Below are 24739 nucleotides of genomic sequence, written 5' to 3'. Positions count from 1 at the left end.
CAGGGGTTCTCTTTGGCTTCCATTTTAGGAACTTCACTTCCTTTTGTACTATCTAAATTGAATAAACAAATGGTTAATCCAATAGTTAAACATACATTACGAATATGGTTTCAATTTCATAAATTTTTTGGTTTGAACAAATTTATATTATCAAGCCCTATTATACCTAATTTTTTTTCAACCCTCGGTTAGGGACCAAGCCTTTTTGATAAGGAAAATGAAAGGTATAACATGTTTTCGTGACTTATTTCTGGATAACTGTTTCATGTCTTTCGAATAGTTATCTAAGAAATTTGATTTGCCTAGATCCCATTTTTTTAGATATTTACAAATAAGAAACTTTTTAAATACCATGTTGCCTACCTTCCCGACCTCATACCCTACTGATATCATCGATAAAATTTTAGGTTTAAATCCTCTTCAGAAGGGATTAATAGCATCTATCTATGATATAATTATGAAATTACAGCCAGGTCTATCTGATAAAATTAAAAATGAATGGGAAAGGGAACTTCAACTTTGCCTACCTATAGAGAAATGGGATAAAATTTGTCAGTTAGTCAGTACTTCCTCTATATGTGCTAAACATACATTAATACAATTTAAAGTAGTGCATAGGGCCCATATGTCTAAAGATAAACTAGCCCGTTTTTATTCCCATATAAACCCTATCTGTGACAGATGTCACTTTGAGGTGGCTTCTATAACTCATATGTTTTGGTCCTGCCCTCTTTTGGAAAAATATTAGAAAGATATTTTTGATATTATCTCAACAATTCTGTGTTTTGATTTACAACCCCACCCTATTACAGCAATTTTTGGATTGCCAATGGTAGAACATAGATTTTTATATTCTTCAGCCTGTTGGATGAATGCATTTGTTACTTTAATGGCCAGAAGATCCATTTTATTGAACTGGAAGGAGACCAATCCTCCTACTACATTCCAATGGTTTTCCCAAACTATATTATGTTTAAATTTAGAAAAAATTAGAAGTGATATTTTTGATCCTTCGGTTAAACTTGAAGAGACTTGGAAACCATTTATTGAACATTTTCATATGATGTAATTTGACCTTTCCGAATCCTTCTTATTAACTTAAAATACATGAATGGAGGAGCGGAGTTGATGACATTATTGAACGTGTTCGATTTAAGATAATGGTCTAGCCTTGTTTTGTTCTGTTTGCTTTTTTTGGGTTTAATATTTAGTTCCTTTTTTGTTTGTTTCTTTTTGGGGTTTTTCTTTGTATTTTTTTCTTTTTATTTCTTTTTTTCTCTATGATTGATTACATCATGAGTTTGGAAGTCTATTATACCTGTGATATTTGAAATCTTCTCTGTATATGCTTATTAACAATAAGATTATTCCAATCTCTCTGTATCAACATTGTTATTTTGTTTATAACTTTGGAAAATTAACAAAAAGATTTAAAAAGAAAGAAAGAGAAGTATTCTTCAAAAAATGGACTGTGAGAGAAAACTGGAGCGCCAGGGGAAAGTCCACGCATTCTATGGGGAGGCGCTACTGAACGCGTGTGTCAGCTCAGTGGTAGTTCAAATGGCAAAATATTCAACTAAGAACATTATTAATAATATATTTCCTGAAGTAAATTGTGGTAAATTATCACCGCAAACAATGAAGAGGTAAGTGAAGGTGAAGTGAATTTGGGGGATGAACTGTGCTGGTATGTTGCAGAATCGACTTAGACAGAGTGTGCCATTATGAGAGGAGAAGTAAAGGTAGAGGAGTTCCGATGCCTGTACAACTGACCCAGGTGTGAGGTTGGGTTGCTCTGGGCACCGAGCTGAGTTAGAGAAATCGAGAGTGGCTTCCAGGTTGGCAGCAAAACCTGGGTCCAGAGCAAGTCACTGAGTGGCGTGGTCTAGGACCGGAGCCTTTCACTGCAGTGGTGCTTGGGTCCTAGTATGAGGTAAGGTATATTGTTTGGACAATTTAGTCACTGGCCCAGATAGACTGGTAAAACATGGTGTCGGGATCAGAGGTGAGAGATGATTTTGCTTGCCCTCCCACGAGGTTCACTCCTCTCTCCATGGTGCTGAGGCTATGAAGACTGCCCCAGCTACTGCGCTCTGTGCCCACTAATATGATGGACTGACACTGAGGCTTTAGGCCTCCTCTGGGCTGCTCCAGGGTTTGGATCTAAAGACTCATTTTTGTTTGTAATGTTGTTGCTTGTTTCTATTGTTTGCATGATTTGTGTTATTTCCCCCCTTTTCTCTGCGCATTGGGTGTTGGATTTTATTTTTAATTGGGTTCTTTTGGGTTTCTTACTTTGTGACTGCCTGTAAACAAACAGATATCAAGGTTGTATAATTTATATATTCTTTGATAATAAATGTATTTTGTAAGTACAAACACCTTGCAGAGGACACCGGGTTTGAACTCTGAACACCAACAACCCGAGCTGTGATAGAGTCGCACTAACTGTAATACTATAGAGGCATCCTTTGATGGAATGGAGGAGGGGACACAATGGGCTGAATAGCCTAATTCTTGTCTGATGTCTTATTGTCTTAACATTTTCTGTAGCTACTCTTTTCTCGCTTTGTATGTCCATGCTTATATTCTTTATGTTTAAAAGTAGCTTTTTTTTTTACTTCAGTTCCCTGTCTTTATCTTACTAGGCTGATGTGATCATTGCTGATTCACACATTAAATTTGGTGATGATCCGTACACCCTCCAGTATGGCAGATGTGGTGAGCGGGGCCGATATATTCACCTGACCCCTGGCTTCATGCTGAATGATAGTGTCATCCCTATTTATGGTCCACGAGGTAACAATTTTGCTGGAAAATGTTTTCAACACACACTGGTTGGAATTTCTTGTTGAAATGATAAACCTTCAGTATTCAGTTTGTGGTGCTGAAGTAGAACAAAATCTTCCCTTAATCATATTCCAGGCAAGGCTGGAAGATTGCAGCATTGAATATCAAAATTCTGTTAAGGAAGTACACTTCGGAACATGTTAAATAAAGTAAAACATTGATAATCCAGTATATGATCATTGGGAAATCTGAATGGCAGCCTCACTAGTCTGAACAATGAACATTATAGCACAGTACAGGACCCTTGGCCCACGATATTGTGACAAGCTTTTAATCTGCTTTAAGATCAATCTAACCCGTCCCTCCTACATGATCCTCTATGTGACCCCTTGTATTAGCTATTTCCACCCTGGGAAAAGGTCACTGCCTATCCACTCTATCTATTCTTCAGGCATCTATCTATGTCTGAAGTGTGAGCAGATATTCCAGACTGCAGGTCATTGGCGCAGTCAGTGCCAAAGTCAGGAATATCAGAAATGGATAGGTTTGTGATTGGAGGTGGGTCAGAAACAATCTGATACCCATAACCTGAAGCTCACTGGGTTCTATTTTCTGCTCTCTTTGAACTCATTGGGTTCACTGACAAGAATACAACTGTTATACTGCTGTATAACATTTACAAAAAGGGAAATACAAATATTTGGAGGTATTATATCAAATGGGCTGGAAAATCTGAGTTGTTTTGGAGTTGACGGCATTCTGTTTCTCCCCTCCTCATTCCAACTTCTTCGATTTTCCACTCTGGCCTCCCTCTTAACCCCTCTTCCCTTCCCCTGACGATCACTTCCCCTGCTCCTCCTTCCCTTTCTCCATTCTCTTCTTCTATCAGATTTCTTCGGCCCTTTACCTTTTCTATCTATCACCTCCCAGCTTCTCACTTTAGTCACCCTCCCCTACCCACACAGCCTCACCTGTCACCTTCTGGCTTGTACTATTTCTGTTTCCCCCACCTTCATATTATGGTTTCTCTCACCCTTCTTTCCAGTCCTAATGAAGGGTTTTGGCCCAAAATGCTGACGGTTTATTAATTTCCAGAGATGGTGACTGACCTGCTGAGTTCCTCCAGCGTTTTGTGAGGGCTGCTCTAGATTTCCAGCATCTGCACAACCTCTTGAATTTCTGTTAAAGCTAATTAGTGAATTTTGGGAGTTGATATAAAATACTATAATGGTGATAACACAAAGTAAGAAAATATAGCCCACATTTTCCAATACCTGTTGGTAGTCTAATCTGACCTATTTCCATGTTTTTATTTGAAGTGGGTCTGTGGGCAAGTTCCTCTATTCAAAAAGCTGATTCTGAGCTTATCAATGGGTCCTGCCTTAAGTTACAACTCCCTCCCCCATAATTACTTTGACAGCTGGTTAAAGAAAGGTTCAACGGGTCAGGACTTTCTTCACTGAAGTGCGGAAAATGATGGGAGATCTTATCGAGGTATACAAAATTGAGGGGTATAGAGAGGATGAATGCATGCAGGATTTTTCCCTCTGGTTGAGTGAGACTAGAAATAGAGGTCATAGGTGTAGAATGAAAAGTGAAATATTTAAGAGGAATTTAAGGGGGGAGCTTCTTCACTCAGAGAGTGGTGCAAATGCAGGTTTAGTTGTAACATTTCAGAGACATGTGGATAGGTACGTGGATGAGAAAGGTATTGAGCATGATGGGCTAGATATAGGTAGAGGGGCCTCAGGGCCTGTTTCTGTGCTGTGGTGCTCTTAGACTCCATGCAGATGCTGGAGATCTGAAACAGGACAGATGCTAGCAGAAACGTCAGCCTAATTATCTCTATTAACACTGGCAATTCAAAGGGGAACTGTTGGCTTTATCAAATCAGAATGTACATTGCTTTCATTTCCATTGCAAAACAGTTAGATTCTGTAATGAATTCAAGAACAGTGGTGTGAACAATCACAAATTCCTAAAATAGAAACAAGGGTTCCATTCCTACCAACTTTTTTTTCTTGATACTGCATTCTCCTCTACCAATTTTGTTCAATTATTTCTTCTCACTGCACCCCTCTGTTTAGCTGAAGTTTTGGTATTACTTGTTAAAAATGTGCTTTTACATGCATGGCTTCCACAGCAACAGATTTGCACCATGCACCCAATCACCGTTTCTGCACATTCTAATGAACAGCCAGCTGATCTGCTTCCTGTGCATAAGCTGTCACTCTTCACCACTCTTCTTTCTTTTAAGTCCCTCCTTTATAACTACGGCCAAGTTTTTGGTCACCCCTTCGAATATCTCTATATATATATATAGTTGAATAAGGCTCCAGTAAAGCACTTTTAGATGACTTATTGTGTCAAGGTTCCCCATGGATGGACGTGGTTGTTTAGTTTTAAATCTGATTGTATCAATGTACTTTTATTTTTCTAGGTAAAGTGTTTGTACATGAGTGGGCCCATCTTCAGTGGGGTGTTTTTGATGAATATAATGATTTGGAGCCCTTTAATTTTTCTGGCAACAGAATGCGCCCAACTGGGTGAGTTACACTTCAATATATGTCATGTGATATGATGGTATAAAATAAGTCTATGTTTTTGCTTCAGGATTACTTTTGTACCCATTATGTAGCTTAACAATTTAATTTAATTGTTAATTGTTTGGTGTTCCACTGCAGCAAGGAGGCAAATAGATGGGGTGGACAAGTAATATTTTAAAGGTAGCCTGTCACTCGGGGGGGGGGGGGGGATTGAATCATTAAACTGCATAGCAGTGGAGTGGCTCTTCATCAGCAGGTGCAGAAGCAGCACTGGAGCGCATGGTGCAAGCATCCTTCTGTGTGAGCTGTGCATGCACAAATGCATTTTGATCAAGCAATGCTGAAACTTTGGTTGAACAGTTTGAGATTATACTGAAAATTTGTAATTTTGTCTTTTGTACATAGACAGACTCTGTGCTTTCATCCATGAAATATCAACTCTTAATTCCTTTCCATAGATTCTACCTGACCTGCTAAGTTTCTCCAGTATTTTATGTGTGTTACTCCGGATTTCCAGCACCAGCCAAATCTTTTGTGATTAAGATTGTGTCCTCCCAGATTGATGTATCTGACTGGTGTGTACATTTCAATGCCTGTGCCACATTTTGATCACAGTCATTGAGTCATGCAGCACCAAAACAGGCCTTTCGACCCTCCGAATCCATGCTGAACATCAAGAATTTATCTATACTAACACCATTTACCAGCACTTGCCTTCCAAGCCTTAATGATTCAAATACTTACATATTGTGAGAATACCTATCTCTTTCACCACCTCAAGCAGTGGATTCCAGAGCACATTCTGAGTGGAAAAAGTTCTTTCTGAGAATTTCTGACTTGTATGACATGAAATTTGTTCAAAGTTCCAAGTAAACTTATTGTCAAAGTACAGATAAGTCACTATATACAACCCTGAGATGTGTTTTCCAGCGGGAATGCACCGAAAATCAAAGAAACACAATAGAATCAATGAAAGACTGCACCCTTCAAGACAGACAAACAAACAATTTGCAAAAGAGAACAAACTGTGTAAATACTAAAGAATTAAAATAAATAATAATAAATAATATCTGGAACGTGAGATGAAGACTCATTGAAAGTGAGTCCATAGGTTGTGGGAACAGTTCAGTGATGGGACGAGTGAAGATTATGCCACTGGTTCATGAGCCTGATGGTTGAAGGGTAATAACTGTTCCTGAACCTGGTGGTGATGGATGCTCCTTCCCTGCGATAGCACTCCGTGTAGATGTGGTCAATGGTGGCGAGGGCTTTACCAGTGATGGACTGGGCCATATCCACTATTTTCTGTAGGAATTTTCATACTAAGTCATGATGCAACCAGTCAATATACTCTCTACCACACATCTATAGAAGTTTGTCGAAGTTTTGGATGTCGTGCCGAATTTTCGCAAACTCCTAAAGAAGAAGAGGCACTGCTGTGCTTTCTTCATAATTGCATTTATGTGCTGGGCCCAGGACTGGTCCTCTGAAATGATAACACTGAGGAATTTAAAGTTGCTGACCCTCTCCACATCTGATTCCCCAATGAAGAGTGGCTCATAGTCCTCTGGATTCCTTTTCCTGATGTCAATAATCAGCTCCCTGGTCTTGCCGACATTGAGTGAGAGAGTGTTGTTGTGAAACCACTCAGTCAGTTTTACAATCTCCCTCCTATGTGCTGATATTTTATCATCTTTCATTCAGCCACTAGCAGTGGTGTCTTCAGCAAAGTTACATATGGCATTAGTGCTGTGCTTAGCCTCATAGTCATAAATATAAAATGAGTAAAGCAGGGGGCTATGCACGCTGTCTTGTGATGCACCTGTGCTAATTGTAATTGTGGAGGAGATGTTGTCGCCAATCCGATCTGACTGGTGTCTGCAAGTGAGGAAATCGATGATCAAAGTGCACAAGGAGTTATTGCGGGCTGGAAGCTGAAGCTTATTGACTATTTTTCAGGGGATGGTCGTACTGAATGCTGAGCTGTAGTCGATAGAGAGCATCCTGATGTATGCACCTTTGCTGTCCTGATGTTCTTGGTTTGAGAGGAGTCAATGAAATGGCACCAGCTAGTAGGCAAATTGGAGATGATCTAAATCACATCACAGGCAGTTGATACATTTCATCAGCAGCGTCTCAAAGCACTTCATCACAGTGGATGTAAGTGCTCCTGGATGATAGTCATTGAGGCAGGTTACCAAGTTCTTTTTGGGCACCTGTATAATTGAAGCCTGCTTGAAGCAGGTGAGTACCTCAGACTGCTGAAGTTAGAGGTTAAAGATATCAGTAAACACTCCAGTAGTTGATCAGCTCAGGTCTTTAGTACTTGACCAGGTACCCCATCTGGGCTGGGTGCTTTTTGTGGGTTCATCCTCCGAAAGGGTGCTCTCATACCAGCCTCAAAGACTAAAATCATGGGGTTATTGGGAGATGTGGGAGTTTATGAAGGTTCCTCCATTTTTTTTTTGTCAGTCTGAGCATAGAAAGCATTGAGCTCATCCGGGAGTGAATCTGTTGTTTGGTTTCCCTTTATTAGAGGTAATAGCATTCAAGCCCTGCCAGATCAATTGAGCATCCTATAGTGATTCAAGTTTAGTCTGGAATTGCCACTTTGCATGTGAGATAACTTTCTGGAGATTGTACCTAGACATCTTTTATCTTAATTGGTTGCCAGACATAAATGTCACTAATCTTGCCCTCAGTAGATTGCAGATTTTATGGCTCATCCAGGGTTTCTGGTTGGGGAAGGCTCTATAGGTTACAAAAGTTCTATAGGTTACAAAATAATAGTGAAAATGAACGAATAATGAAACAGTGTTTAAGGGTTCATGAACCATTCAGAAATCTGACAAAGGAAGGGAAGTGTGGGTGTTCTCTGACAGCTTTCTTCCGAACCTCTTGCCCTGAATCATAAAAGTGTGCTATTTCAATTTTGACACCTCTGCTCTTGGGAAAAGATCCCTAAGATACACCCTTTCTGAGCTCTTCATAAATATGTATTTTACCTAAGTGATGCCATTGATGAACAAACATGATAAGGGAGAATTAACACTCGATGTAGTCCAAGAGAATTTGGAGACTGGCAAGAGAAAGGAAATCAGATCTGCGAAAGTCTGATCCTCAGAAAGCCAAGGTTTCAATGCCAAGAATGGCTAGTGATATAGTTCAGATCTCCTTAGAAATACTTACGTATGTAAATGTAAGGACAACAAAAGTAATGCCCATGATGACGGGTCTCAGCTGGAAACGTTGACTATTTATTCTTTTCCATAGATGCTGCTTGGCCTGCTGAGTTCCTCCAGCATTTTGTGTGTGTTGTTTCTATTAGTTTACTTATTCTGCTTATAGATTTGGAGAAATTTATGACATTAGTCTTGGTTTTATGAAGAACTTCAAGGTGTCCACTATAGGTGCTCCATTTTTTAAAAACATAGAAATGAGCAGGGGTCACTGTTACCTGGTCAACTATGAGCTTTATGCTATGCTTAAAGGGTTGATCTTCACATTCTGCTTTCTTCAGATGGCCAAAAGCTGTACTGGATCATTGGAAGTCATGGTGAATTTGTCATCGATATTTGTCTTCCTTGAATATTGGCTCTTTCGAAGTGAGATGTGATTTAAGTATTCTTAGGTCTTGCAATGGGCATTTACTGACAGAAGAAGGTGTTGTATACAGATGGGTAAAATTAATGACGAGGTTGATATTGTGATTCTGATTTCTCTTTAACACATGTGCATCGAAAAGTGTAGCCTATTTTTTAAATCAAGGTTTTCAGAAGACCTTTGACAAGGTGCTATACATGAGCCTCCTTAACAAATGAAGAGCCCATGGTATTACAGGAAAGGTCCTAGCATGTACAGAATATTGGCTGTTTGGCAGGAGGCAAAGACTGGGAATAAAGAGAGCCTTTTTCTGATTGGGGTCTATGATGGGACTGCTTCTTTTTATGTTGTGTGTCAGTGATTTGGAATATGGAATTGCTGGCTTTGCGGCCAAGTGAGGAGAATGGGCAAAGAAGTGGCAGATGGAATACAGGTTCGGGAAGTGTATGGTCCTGCACTTTAATAGAAGAAATAAAAGCGCAGACTATTTTCCAAAAGAAGAGAAAATTCAAAAATTGGAGGTGCAAAGGGACTTGAAAGTCCTCGTGCAGGATTCCTCAAACATTCACTCACAACATGCTGGAGGAACTCAGCAGGTCGGGTAGCATCCGTGGAAAAGATTGGTCGACGTTTCGGGCCGGAACCCTTCGTCCTGCTGAGTTCCTCCAGCGTGTTGTGAGTGTTGCTTTGACCCCAGCATCTGCAGATTATTTTGTGTCCTCAAACATTCATTTGTGGTTTGAGTCACTGGTGAAGGCAAATGCAATGTTAGCATTCATTTCAAAGGTATAAAAGCAAGGTTGTAATGTTGAGACTTTATAACGCACCAGTGAGGCCTCACTTGGAGTATTGAAAGCAGTTTGGGGCCCCTTATCTGAAGAAGGATATGCTGACATTGGAGAGAGTTCAAAAGAGGTTCACGAAAATGATTCTGGGATTGAAAGGCTTATCATATGCAGAGCATTTGATGGCTCTGGGCCGCTATTCACTGGAATTCAGAAGAATGAAAGGGGGATCTAATTGAAACTATGTCATGTTGAAAGGCCTCGATAAAGTGTATGTGGAGAGGATGTTTCCTGTGGTGGAAGCATCAGAACCAGAGGACACAGCCTCAGAACAGAGGAACATCCATATAGAATGGAGATGAGGAGGAATTTCTTTAGCCAGAGGGTGGTAAATTGTGGAATTCGATGCCCCAGGCAGCTGTGAAGGCCAAGTCATTGGGTATATTTAAGGCAGAGGCTGATAGATTCTTAATGTCAGGGCATGAAGGGATACGAGGAAAAGGCAAGAGATTGGGGCTGAGAGGGAAAATGGATCAGCCATGATGAAATGGCAGAGCAGACTTGATGGGCCAAATGGCCCAATTCTGGTTTTATATCAATGGTCTGATAGTCTATGGAAACATACAGTGAAATGCATCATCTACATTAACATGCAACATGCCCAAGGATGTCTTTCCACACGTTCTACTGCCTACGTAGTATGCCCACAATGTTCAGCAGAAGAACACAAGCACCACAAACAACAGCAAAACAAGCCCCTTTCCCACACACAGACAGACCTCTGACCCCAGGACAGGTTGCCTTCGGGCCTTTAGTTCAGTGAGTGGTGGGTTCTCACAGAAGTCCCATCATAGAGATTCAGATCTCTCTGCTGCCCCTCTGTATTCCCTGCAGTTCTCTTGTCCATCAGCTCTCTCAACTAGATCTACCTATAATCTGCCAGATCTTGCTCCACCCCTTTCCTCCACCTTTCTTTCACTGGCTATCTCAACTTCGTCTTTCAATCCAGATGAAGAGTCTTAACCCAAAACTTTAACTGTCCAAATATATAGTGAGGAGGAAAACTTTTTCAATGTAGCTTTACCTTGAAAAGACTTTGCGGTGGAGTAATCCAACATCTGCAGTTATTTGTATCTCCAGATTTAGTTTTTGTTTCTTGTGTATGCTGGAAATTAATTTAAATATTTTTTGGTTTGTCTCACATTCAGGTGTTCTAAAGAGATAACAGGAAAGATTCTCTCATGCACAGGAACTTCCTGTTTTCCCTGTGGTATCATCGGTCCCCCAATTGATGATTGTAAGTTTTTCCCAGATGAAAGTCAGACAACAACAGCTTCGATAATGTATCTCCAAGGATTAAAAGATGTAAGTTGAACTGGCAATTTCTTTCTGAAAACAATTTCTGGAACAGCAAATGAACATTTGTAAATTGATTAAAAGACAAAATCTCTATTCATTTTAGGTACCCTGTCAAGTAACCATGGTGCACGTGTTATGAAGGCCACAAGTCAGATTTTCATTCCAATAGAATAGTATGATTTACCCCACTTAGAAATTACATTTCCTCAAACTTAGTTACTGCAGTATCACAATGTTAAAAGTTAATTGATTTATTTTTCTCTCATAAAGTTGGACTTTGTTGAGCTATAGCTGGTGTAAATAAAGACAAATTCTTAAGCATGATAAAGATTTATTTTAACAAATTAGCTTTATCTATCATATGTATATTGAAACGTGCAGTGAAATGTGTCTAATCAAATCAGTGAGGATTGTGCTGAGGGCAGCGCACAAGTGTCACTGTGCTTATGGTACCAACGTATCAGGCCCACAACTTACACAGTAGGTCTTGAAATGTGGGAGGAACCCAGAGCAGCCGGAGATAACCCATGGAGTCATGGGGAGAACATACAAACTCCTTATAGACCATGGTGGGAATTGGACCCAATCTTACGGTTGGCACTGTAAAGTGATTAGGCTAACCTTTGATACCATGATGATCCCTAGTAGTGCTACATATTGTGCCCATTGGGTCCTCTGGAACATAGTCATTGGTTCAAGTCATCAGATTACACCATGGAAGAAAAGTTTGCAGAGGGAATGCAGAGCTAGAAGGGGTCACAGACACAGATCATCAAGTAAGCCTAGCAGCGGCAGCTTTCTGGCTCAGGGGTAAAATTTCCACCAATTGAAGTGAAACCCAATAAACCAACCTGCAAATGCTGACAGACACTGTGACATGTCTTGCATCCTCATTTTTCAGGTGGTTGAATTCTGCGACAGTGACACCCATAATCCCGAAGCACCAACGATGCAGAACAAAATGTGCAATTACAGGAGCACTTGGGACGTGATCAGTCAATCAGAGGACTTCAAGAATAACCCTCCAGCTGATATTACTTCCCTTGTGCCGACACTTACTCTACTGCAAGTCAAGGATCGAGTGCTATGCTTAGTTCTTGATGTCTCTGGAAGCATGGGTGTGGTATGAAATAGTGGTGTTGGTTTATACTGAGGAATAATCCCTTCATTTGAGGTGCCTGTGTGTAATATCATGTAGTTGGAGACTTCATCCTAGCATTTTGGTTGTCCATGCAAGCTGGAACCTGATAAAGTATTTCAAGGATCAATCTGAAATAGGCTATAAAATACCAGATGGATTTTAAAACACAAGAGATTCTGAAGTGCAGGAAAGATGTCAATAACATTGAAAGAGCGCAGGCCAAATTTTCAAGGATGTTGCCGGGATTTCAGGACCTGAGATTTAGGGAAAGGTTGAATAGATTTGGACTGTATTCCCTGGAGCATGGGTTCCCAAACTCTTTTAATGCCGTAGACACCTACCACTAACCGAGGGGTCTGTGGACGCTAGCCAGGAATACCCGCCCTAGAGCACTGGAGAATGAAGCTAGAATTGATAGAGTTATACAAAATTATGAGGTAAATGAAAGCAGGATTTTTCCACTGAGGTTGAATGAGAATAGAACTAGAGATCATGGGTTAAGGGTGAAAGGTGAAATGTTTAAGGGGAACATGCTGTATTTCCTCTGTGCCAGACTAGGGATAAAGACTATAAGACCAGAAGATAGAGAAGCAGAATTAGGCCAATTGGCCCATTAAGTCTGCTCCAACATTTCATCATGGCTGATACGTTTTCCCTTTCAGCCCTAATCTCCTGTCTTCTCTCCTTTCCCTTATCGACGCTGGCCTCTCTTTTACATTTTATATATCTGAAGAAACTTTTGGTATCCTCTTTAATATTATTGGATAGCTTATCTTCGTGTTCCATGTTGAATTCATCTTGGTAGAGATTAGGAACAGTAAAGGGAAAAAAAATCACTGGTGGGTGTTGTCTATCAGCCACCGAACAGTAACATTACAGTGCCACAAGCAATAAACAGAGAAATATCTGAGGCATGTAAGAATGGAACAACAATTATCATGGGCTACTTTAACTTGCACATAGATTGGGTGAATCAAGTTGGTCGAGGCAGTTCAGAGAAAGACTTCATAGAATGCATCCGTGATGGCTTTCTTGAACAGTCTGTTACTGAACCTACAAGGGAATGTGCTATCTTAGATCTGGTCCTGTGCAATGAGACAGGTAACATTAGTGATCTTGTAGTTGAGAAAGACTGATCACAGTATGCTTGAGTTTCTCTTACAACTGTAGTTAGATTGAAAACCAGTGTATTATGCCTAAACAATGGAGACTACAATGGGATGAGGGAGGATTTGGCTAGTGTAGACTGGGAACACGGGCTATATGGTGGGACAGTCGAGTAACAGTGGAAGACTTTCAAAGAGATTTTTCACAGTGCTCAACGAAAGTATATTCCAGTTAAAAGCAAGAACAGTAAGGGTGGGGCCACCTTGGATAACTAAGGAAATAAAGGATTTCATCAAATTAAAAGCTTGTGTGTACAAAGTCACCAAGAGTAGTGGGAAACTGGAGGAATGTGAGAACTTTAAAAAGCAACAAAGAACCATTAAACGAGCAATAAATAAAGGGAAGATAGGTTATAAAATTAAACCAGCACAAAATATAAAAACAGATAGTAAAAGTTTTTATAATTATATAAAGCGGAAAAGGGTGGCTAAAGTGAACATAGGTCCCTTGGAGGACAGGAAGGGAGAATTAATTATGGAAAATGAGGAAATGGCAGCGGCTTTGAATGACTATTTTGTGTCAGTCTTCATGGTGGAGAACACGTCTAACATGCCAAAAAGAGATGTTATGGATGCGATAGGAGGTGAAGACCTTGATATGAGAGCTATCACTAAAGAGGTGGGCCTGAAAATAGTTAAGTCCCCTGGTCCTGATGGAATGCATCCTTGGATACTGAAAGAAATGGCAGATGTTATAGTAGAAGCTTTGGTGATAATTTACCAAAATTCTCTGGAATCTGGGCAGGCCCTCGCAGATTGTAAGACGGTGAATGTCACATCACTATTCAAAAGATGGTGTTGGCAAAAGGCCGGTAACTATAGGCCAATTAGTTTAACATCTGAAATTAGGAAAATGCTTGAAGCTGGCAATAAAGAAGAAATAGCGAGGCATGCAGCATCGATTCAGCAAAGGCAGGTTCTGTTTGACAAACTGACTGGAGTTCTTTGAGGATATAACAAGTGCAGTGGATACAGGGGAACAGATGAATGTTATTTACTTGGATTTCCAGAAAGCATTGAATAAGGTGCAACATAAAAGACTTACCATAAGATATGAATGCATAAGGTTGGGGGTGATGTATTAGCATGGACAGAGGATTGGTTAACTAATAGAAAGCAGAGAGTTGGGATATATGTATGTTACTCTAGTTGGCAGTCAGTGGTGAGTGGTGTGTCGCAGGGGTTGGTGCTGGGCCTGCAACTGTTCACGATATACATTAACGATCTGGAAGAGGGGACCGAGTGTAGTGTGTCTAACTTTGCTGATGTTACTAAATTGAGTGGAAAAGCAAATTGTGCAGAAGAGACGGACAGTCTGCAGAGAGATATAGATAGGTTAGGGGAGTAGGCAAAGGTCTGGTAGATGGAATACAATGTTGGTAAATGCGAGGTCATCCACTTTGGAAGGTAAAATAGAAGAGCAGATTATTATTTAAATGGTAGAAAATTGCAACATGCTGCTGTGCAGAGGGACTTGGGAGTGCTTGTGCATGAATCACAAAAGATTGGTTTGCAGGTGCAGCAGGCTATCAAGAAGGCAAATGGAATGTTGGTCTTCATTGCTAGAGGGACTGAATTTAAGAGCAGGGAGGTTATGCTGCAACTGTACAGGGACTGGTGAGGCCACACCTGGAGCACTGCGTGCAGTTCTGGTCTTCTTACTTGAGAAAGGACATACTGGTTTTGGAGGTGGTGCAGAGGAGGTTCAGCAGATTGATTCCTGAAATGAGGGGGTTAGACGATGAGGAGAGATTGAGTCGCCTGAGACTATACTCTCTGGAATTCTGAAGAATGGGAGGAGATATTATAGAAACATATAACATTATGAAAAGGATAGATAAGATGGAGGCAGGAAAGTAGTTTCCTCTGATTGGTGAGACTAGAACTAGGGGACAGAGCCTCAAGATTCGGGTGAGTAGACTTAGAATGGAGCCGAGGAGGAACTGCTTTTCCCAGAGTGGTGGATCTGTGGAATTCTCTGCCCAATGAAGCAGTGGAAGCTACCTCAGTAAATATATTTAAGACAAGGTTGAATAGATGTTTGCATGGTATGGGAATTAATGGTTATGGGAAAAGGCAGGTAAGTGGAGATGAGTCCATGGCCAGATCAGCTATGATCTTATTAAATGCAGAGCAGGCTCAACGGGCCAGATGGCCTACTCCTGCTCCTATTTCTTATGTTCTTACTTCTTCCGTTTTGGAAATCAAAGTGGATAGTAAAAGCTTTTTCAGGTATATAAAAAATAGAGGAGAGATGAGACAATTGTTAAGGATGAGGTGATGGAGTACCTGATGACACAGGAGCAGATAGGACAAAGTCAGCATGGCTTCTTCAAGGGAAAATCTTGCCTGACGAACCTGCTGGAATTCTTTGAGGAGATTACAAGTGGAATAGATAAAGAAGTGTGAGGTGGTTCATTTTGGTAGGTCAAATATGACGGTAGAATATAGTTTTAATGGTAAGAACTCAGCAAGTCAGGCAGCAACTGTGGAAACGATCAGTCAATGTTTCGGGCCGGAACCCTTCGTCAGGACGTTGACATTGACGAAACGTTGACTGATCGTTTCCATGGATGCTTCCCGACCTGCTGAGTTCCTCCAGCATGTTGTGAGTGTTGCTTTGACCCTAGCATCTGCTGCGTATTTTGTGTTAGTGTTAATGGTAAGACTCTTGGCAGCGTGGAGGATCAGAGGGATCCTGGGGTCCGAGTCCATAGGACACTCAAGACTGCTGCGCAGGTTGACTCTGTGGTTAAGAAAGCATACGGTGCATTGGCCTTCATCAATCGTGGGATTGAGTTTAGGAGCTGAGAGGTAATGTTGCAGCTATATAGGACCCTGGTCAGACTGCTCAGTTCTGGTCGCCTCACAATAGGAAGGATGTGGAAACCATCAAAATGTGCAGAGGAGATTTACAAGGATGTTGCCTGGATTGGGGAGCATGCCTTGTGAGAAAAAGTTGTGTGAACTTGGCCTTTTTTCCTTGGAGCGACGGAGGATGAGAGGTGACCTGAGAGAGGTGTATAAGGTACTGAGAGGCATTGATCGTGTGGATAGTCAGAGTCCCTTTCCCAGGGCTGAAATGGCTAGTGCCAGAGGGCACAGTTTTAAGGTGCTTGGAAGTAGGTACAGAGGAGATATCGGGTTAAGTTTTTTACGCAGAGTGTGGTGAGTGCGTGGGATGGGCTGTCGGTGATGGTGGTAGAGGCGGATACGATAGGATCTTATAAGAGACTCCTGGACAGGTATATGGAGCTCAGAGTAATTTCTCAGGTAAGGATATGTTCGGCACAGCTTTGTGGGCCGAAGTGCCTGTATTGTGCTGTAGGTTTTCTATATTTCTAGGATGCAGTGGATGTTGTATATTTGGACTTTCAGAAGGCTTTTGACAAGGCGCCACTCATGAGGGTGCTTGGCAAGTTAAGAGCCCATGGTATTCAGGAAAGTTCTGAAGATGGCTAGAGCATTGATAGGAGGCAGTGAGTGGGAATAAAAGGATCCTTGTCTGGTTGGCTGCCAGTGACAAGTGGTGTTCCACAGGGCTCTGTGTTGGGGCCACTTCTTTTTATGCTGTATATCAGTGATTTTGATGGTGGAATATTTGGCTTTGTTGCCAGGTTGGCAGATGATATGATGATTGGTGGAGGGGCAGGTGTTGTTGATGAAACAGGTAAGCTGAAGAAGGAGAAACAGATTAGGAGAATTGGCAAAGAAAGTGGCAAATGAAATACAATGTTGGAAAATGCATGGTCATACGTTTTGATAGAAGAAATGAATTTGCAGACTATTTTTGAAATGGAGAGAAAATCCAAAAATCTGATATGCAAAAGGACTTGGGAGTCCTTGTGCAGAAGGACCAAAAGTTAACGTTCAGGTTGAGTCGGTGGTGAAAAAAGCAAATGCAATGTTAGAATTCATTTCAAGAGGTCTAGAATACAAGAGCAGTGATGTGATGCTGAGGCTTTATAAGGCACTGACGAGGCCTCACCTTGAGTATTGTGAACAGTTTGGGCCCCTCATCTTAGAAAAGATGTGCTGGCATTGGAGAGGGTCCAGAGGAGGTTCACAAGGATGATTCAGAAATGAAAGGGTTATCATACAAGGAACATTTAATGGCTCTGGGTCTGTACTTGCCGTAATTTAGAAGGATGAAGGGAGATCTCATTGAAACCTTTCGAATGTTGAAAGGGTTAGACATGGTAGATGTGGAAAGAATGTTTGCCATGGTGAGAGAGTCTAGGACAAAAGGGTACAGCCTCTGGATAGAGAAGCGTCCATTTAAACAGAGATGTGGAGAAATTTTTTTAGCCAGAGGGTGGTGAACTTGTTGAATTTACTTCCATAGGCAGCTGTGGAGGCCAGGTCATTTGGTGTATTTAAAGTTGAGCTTGATAGGTTCTTGATTGGACAAGGCATCAAAGATTACGGGAAGGCTGGGGAATGGGGCTGAGGAGGGGAAAAAAAGGATCAGCCATGATCCTAATTCTAATTCTGCTTCTAAGTCCTGTGTTTTTATGGTCTTTGGGATGTATATATCCTGCGCCTTCTGCATTGCTCACAGAAATGCCAGATATTGCTGCTTTGCCATCATCCCTACCAGTGTCCATTTCCAATCAACTCTGGCCAACTCCTCTCTCATGGGTCTGTAATTACTTTTACTCCACTGTAATACTGATATATCTGACTTTCGCTTCTACTCAAATTGCAGGGTGAATTCTATCATATTATGATCACTTACCTTATGAGTTCCTTTACTTTATGCTCTCTAACCAATTCTGGTTCATATAACAGCACTCAATTGGGAATAGCTGATCCCCTAGTGGGCTCAACCACGAGCTGCTCTAAAAAGCCATCTCGCAGGAATTCCAGAAGTTCCCCTCTTAGGACCATGCATCAATATGTTTTTCCCAACCTATCTGCATATTGAAGTCCCAAATGACTATTGTAACATTGCCCTTTTGGCACAGATTTTCTATCTCACGTTGTAATTCATCGACTACATCTTTACTACTGTCTGGGGGTCTGTATATAACTCCATCAGGGTCTTTGTACCCTTGAAGTTCCTTAGCTCTACCCACAATGATTCAACACATTCTGACCCTAAGTCACTTCTTTTTAATGATTTGATTTCTTTTTTTACCAATGGTAATTTTTAACCACCTTCTCTTCTCCACTTTACTTACACTTAGATCCACGATGGAATTCATAGAACTTTATTGAAATGATATTGAAAGGCTCATTTGATTAGTCCCTGAGATACATAGCATTAAAGCATGGAGATGAATTTCTAATCCAGTTTATCTTCTTTATGAAAATAGGCAAACCGAATTCCCAGGCTCAGACAGGCAGCTTCGATATTCCTGATGCAGATCATTGAATTAGGATCCCAGGTTGGCATCGTTACTTTTGACAGCACTGCAATTATTAGAACGCATCTGAGACGAATTGAAAATGATGATGTGAGAAAGGAGCTTATAAACTTTCTGCCTACATCAGCAGGTGGTGGAATAAATATCTGTAGTGGGATTCGGTCTGGTTTTCAGGTAAGTACGATGCAATTTTCAAGAATTATTTTTTATGATTGTTATTTATTTCCCCCTGTTGATGAGAACTGATTGTTGTTCAGGTACTTCGTGGAGACGATGGTGCCACAAATGGTGATGAACTGGTTGTGTTTGTTGCTGGGGAGGACTCTACTATAAGCAGTTGCTTTGGAGATGTGGAACAAAGTGGAACTATTATCCACACCATTGCATTAGGTCCAAATGCAGCTGTGGAACTGGAGCAACTATCCATTATGACAGGCAAGGAATACACAGTTAAATGGATTGATAATGACATCTGACTGGGCAGGTTGATATCGGGTCAATGTTTTAAGTGAGTTTGGAACTGAGCCTGAGTACCATTTAGGCCCACATAAGTTTATGGTGTGCAAGATTATTCAATCAACATGTCTTAGAACATAGAACAGTGCAGCACAGTATTGGCATTTTTGTCCATGATGTTTTACTGATGTTTTAATTTACTCTAAGATCAATGTAACCATTCCCTTCCACACAGCCCTGCATTTTTTCTATCAGACATGCTCCTATCTAAGAGTTTCTTAAATACTCTTAATGTTTCTGCCTCTGCCACTACCCCTGGAGGGGTGTTTCCTGCACCCATCACTCCCTGTGTAAAGGACTTGCCTCTAACGTTCCCCTATAGTTTCCTCTAATTACATGTGTGCACATAAGGTTGAGCTGCAAGAGACTGCTGGTGCTGCCATCACACTCGATGCTGGAGTAACTCAACAGGTCAAGTAGCATCTATTGAGGGAAATGGGCAGATAACGTTTCAGAAGAAGACTTCATCTGGACTGAGGGAGCAGAGGGGAGATGCCCTGTAAAATATGATGGGAAGGGGTGGTGTAAGGGCTGGCAAATGATGTTCCTCTATTAATTCTCCTCTTCATTTTCACACTGACATGTGAGTCCTCACCTCCTCCTGTAACAGGGTAAGACCAAACACGACCTAGAGGGATAGGATCCCGTATTCCACCTGAATAGTCCACACGCAATACATTGCCATGAACATTGAATTTTCTAACTTTCAGTAAACTCCCCTTGTCTCCCTTTTCTTCCTCCTCCTGTCCTACCTCGTTCTTGCTGCACTCACCCCAGTCCTTTATCACCATATTTATTTCCCGCCCTCCACCTACACTACCTCAAAGTTCAAAGAAAATTCACAGTGGAAGTACATATATTAGATTAGATTATGAGAACACTCAGTCCTCTCTTATTGTCATTTAGAAATGCATACATGCATTAAGAAATGATACAATGTTCCTCCAGAGTGATATCACAGAAAAACAGGACAAACCAAAGACTGACACTGACAGAACCACATAATTATAACATTTTGTGGTTCTGTCAGTGTCAGCCTTTGGTTTGTCCTGTTATATATGCTATCCTATATTACCCTGAGATTCATTTACTTGTGGGCATTCACAGTAAATATATAGAATCAATGAAAAAATGCACACAACAAAGCCTGACAAACAATGAATGTGCAAAAGACAACAAATTGTGCAAAATAAAAAAAAAGAAAAGAGAAACAAAATAATAATAAATGAATAAGCAATCAATATTGAGAACACAAGTTGTTGAGTCCTTAGGTTTTGGAATCAGTCCAGTGTTGGAGTGAGTGAAGTTATCTCCTCTGGTTCATGAGCCTGATGGTTGAGGGGTAAATAACTGTTCCTAAACCTGGTGGCCTGGGACCTGAGACTCCTGTGTTTCCTATCTGCTGGCAGCAGAGAGAAGAGAGCATGGCCTGGATGGTGGGGGTCTTTGATGATGGATGCTGCTTTCCTGCATCAGCACTCCTTGTGGATGTGCTCAATGGTTGTGAGGGCTTGCTGCGAAATGGAGACATCTGTTTCTCCCTTATTGGGGGGGGGGGGGGAGAGAGAGAGAGAGCCTGTGGTATGTTGAATTACCAGGTGGATAATGTAGTCCTTGCAAGTCTGTGTCTTTGCTGATGCTTTGCTCACTCTTGAGTACTCGGCGGTGGGTGCTGATGCTTTTTTTTGCCGGTAGGGGGAGGAGGGATTGTTGCTTGCTGCTGCTTACATGCGGGAGGGAGGGGAGCTGGGGGGTACTTTGGAGTTCTAACATTTAACTGTCGTTCATTCTTTGGGGCACTCCTCTGTTTTCAGGGATGGTTGCGAAGAAAAAGCATTTCAGGATGTATATTGTATACATTTCTCTGACATTAAATGTACCTTTGAAACATATAATAGACTGGGCTGTGTCCACTACTTCTTGTAAGCTTTTCCATTGAAGGGGATTGATGTTTCCATTCCAGGCCATGATGCAACCAGGCAGGACACTCTCCACCATGCATCTATACAAGTTTGTCACAGTTTTAGATGATGTGTCAACTTCAAAGGAAGTACATCCACTCACTCCTCCCACTGGTTCCCCTCCCATTTGCCTACCACAGCTCCCTAGATTCTGTACTCCATCTTTCTCTCCTATTTGATTCCATCACCTGTGTCACCTACATCTATCACCTCCTGGCTCATGTCACTACTTCCACTCTGCTCTCCTCTGTCTGCCCATCAGCTCTCTCCACTTGGATCCACCTATCGCTTGCCAGCTCTTGTTACACCCTTTGCATTTACCTCTTCATACTGGATATTTCTTCTATCTTTCAGTCCCAATAAAGGGTCTGTACGTGAAATGCCAACTGTTCACTTCTCTCCATAAATGTTGCCTGACCCACTGAGTTTCTCCGGTATCTTGTATGTTACTTTCTGTATATTTAAGGTAGTCAGGGAAAGAGCTGTTGATAAGAAATGAACATAGAACATTACAGTACAGTACTGGTCCTTTTGGCCCATGATGTTTTGTCAAACTTTTAACTTACTATAAGAACAATCAAACCCTTCCTTCCTCCATAGCCCTCCATTTTATTATTGTTCGTGTGCCTATTGAAGATTTTCTTAAGTGCCTCTGATGTAACTACCTCCACCACCACCCTGGGCAGGGTGTTCCAAACACCCACCATTCTTGGTGTAAAGAACTTACTTCTGACATCCCCCTTATATGAATGATTTTATCTGACATGTTGTCATGAGCTGGACACACTGCCTGGAAGCAGATTTTGTGATTATATGATCAATGCACTTCACAAAATCCAAGTACAACTTGGTCCATTTTAGTGCAGAGACAGGGATTCATCCCGTTACAGATGAATTCCTGGCCCTGCCTTAAAAAGGTGTAAATAATCATGAGGAGCAAAGATACAGTGAATGCGCAGGTCTTGTTTTTCCCAGGAAAAGGGAATCAAATGCTAGAGGGTAAAGGTTTAAGGTGAGAGGACAGAGACATAAAGGTGCAACTTCTTCACACAGAAGGTGGTGTGTATATGGAACGAGCTGCCAGAGGACATGGTTGAGGCAGATATACTAACACCATTTAAGACATTTGTGCAGATAATGATAGGAAAGGTTGAGGGGCTTGTGGGCCAAATTGTTGCCTCATTCGTCTTATATTCAACAGTATCACTTCAATTCAAGTCAAGTTGCTTTTATTGTCATTTCAACCGTAACTGCTGGTACAGTACACAGTAAAAACGAAACAATGTTCGTTCAGGACCCTGGTGCTACATGAAACAACACAAAACTACACTAGACTTCAGACCTACACGGGACTACATAAAGTGCACAAAACAGTGCAAGACAGTACAATAAGTAATAAACAAGACAATAGGCACAGTAAAGGACAAATTATAATATAATAAATTATGTAAATGTAAGTGTAAACAATGCTTTAGCAGAAATTGAGAAAGAAATGAGCAAAAATTGCAAAGGGAGTGAAAAAAATTGCAAAACTTAAATTTTAAGCAAAGGTTTTCCCTTTTTAGTGATTACTGATCTTTATATTAATTCTACAATTTCTTATTCTTCAATTATCAGGTGGTTTGAGCTTTTCAGCCACAGATAATCTGGATGAAAATAGTTTAATTGATGCTTTCACTGGATTAGTATCAGGAAATTGCAACCTTGGCCAACAGTCAATCCAGGTTTGTTTCTGAGAACAACTTTCCAATACTGGTTGAAAATGCACTACATTACCAGTTTACATTTTTTTCCTGTTTGGTTTACAGGTTGAAAGTTTTGGAAAGAGCATTAACAGGAATAGTTGGTTCAATGGCACAGTTTACATTGATAAAACCATTGGGAATGATACTTCCTTTGTAATCACATGGAAGAATGCCGTACCATCTGTCTTTGTACAAGACCCTCGTGGAAAGATTTACAAAGATGTAAACTTCGAGATGGACTCTTCTTTACATACAGGCAGGCTTGCCATTCCTGGCACAGCAGAGGTATGGCTCTTATTGGATTTTGCGTTTATCTTTTTCTTTTTTTTCTTTTGGTCTCCTTTGTTTCAAATTAAAATGGCTTAACTTTTCTTTCAGACTGGAGAATGGACCTATGCGATGCAGAATAAGGCTTCCACAGTTGAGGATTTAACCATCACAGTGACATCCCGTGCGGCAGATGAGAAAGTTCCCCCTGTCACTGTCAACGGACACGTCAGTCAAGATAAATCAACATGGCCACAACCTCTGGTCATTTTTGCAGAAGTCAGTCATGGTTTCTTACCCATCCTTTATGCAAATGTGATAGCCACGGTGGACCGGGCAGACGGCAGTTCTGTCAGCATCGATCTTCTGGATGATGGCGCAGGTAAGTGCATATGAAAGAAAGAGAAGGATGCAATTACAAAGCATTATTCACGTTCCGTTCAGAAAGTGACAGAATACAGCAGGTCCTGAAGTACAATTGAACTATAAACTATGCTCATTAGAAAAGAAAGATTTGCATATGGTCTCCTCCCACAAATAGCTTCTGCATGTTTTAGAACTTTGGAATTAAGGACGGCTTCCACACTGGTTTTGTGGATTCATAAGTGACTGATGTTGGAGTTGATGTAGAGACTGATCAGTCTCATGTAGGACAGCACGCTGTCAAGGTGGTTGGCATCAGTGTTCACACTGCTATCTGTGAGGAGTTTATACGTTCTCATTGTGACTGTGTAGGTTTCCTCCAGGTGCTCTGGCTTCCTCCCAAATTCCAAAGATGTATGGTTAGGGTTAATGAGTTGTGGGCGTGCTATGTTGGCAATGGAAGCATTGCAACAGTTTGAGCTGCCCCCAAACTGTGTTGGTCGTTGATGTGAAAAATGATGTATTTCACTGTGTGTTTTGATGTAAAGCTAATTTAAAAAAAAAGGAATCCCAGACTCTTCCACAGATAGGACAGGAGATGCGTAATTAAGCAGTGGATGGGCGGTTTGTGCATAGATTTGCTCCTTCTTCCATTTACACCAGGCTTCTGTGTGCTCCCAATGCATGGAGTTGAGGGTCTCAATATCATCTCAAATGCTGTAACTTAAAGTAACGATAGATAAGGGAGTCATAAGGCCATAAGGCATAGGAGCAAAATTAGCTCATTCAGCCCATCAAGTCTGCACTGCCATTTCATTTTGAATGATTTATTGTACTGAAATAGACCAGGTTGTACTTGGACTTGGTGAAGTGCTCCAATGATATAATTACAGAATCTGCCTCCAGGCAGTGTATCCAGCTCAGATAACATGTCAGATAAAAGGAGGGGAATATCAGAGGTAAGTTCTTTACACTGAGAGTGGTGTGTGTGTGTGTACCTGCCCAGGCTGGTAGAAGATGCAGGTTCATCAAGGGGATTTAAGAAAATCTTGGATAGACTCATGGATGATAGAAAAATGGAGGGCTATGTCTGTGTTGGGTCAAGCTGCTTTTGATATTATATATCAA

At 41.1% G+C, this 24739-nt stretch overlaps 1 protein-coding gene across 1 annotated transcript in view; it reads left to right on the top strand.

The window, feature by feature from the left end:
• Positions 1–24739, top strand: part of LOC134355041 (calcium-activated chloride channel regulator 1-like) — a 62761-nt gene that overhangs the window by 22846 nt on the left and 15176 nt on the right. The window contains 9 exon segments of the mRNA XM_063064714.1: positions 2649–2799; positions 5231–5336; positions 10933–11089; positions 11985–12206; positions 18709–18933; positions 19017–19194; positions 22854–22960; positions 23045–23266; positions 23360–23630. Coding sequence (XP_062920784.1) covers positions 2649–2799; positions 5231–5336; positions 10933–11089; positions 11985–12206; positions 18709–18933; positions 19017–19194; positions 22854–22960; positions 23045–23266; positions 23360–23630 — 1639 coding nt within the window.

Source organism: Mobula hypostoma, chromosome 12, assembly GCF_963921235.1.
Source record: "Mobula hypostoma chromosome 12, sMobHyp1.1, whole genome shotgun sequence".
Lineage (NCBI taxonomy): Eukaryota > Metazoa > Chordata > Chondrichthyes > Myliobatiformes > Myliobatidae > Mobula > Mobula hypostoma.
The sequence above is the reverse complement of the archived record's forward strand: the minus strand, read 5'-3'. Positions and strand labels throughout refer to the sequence as shown.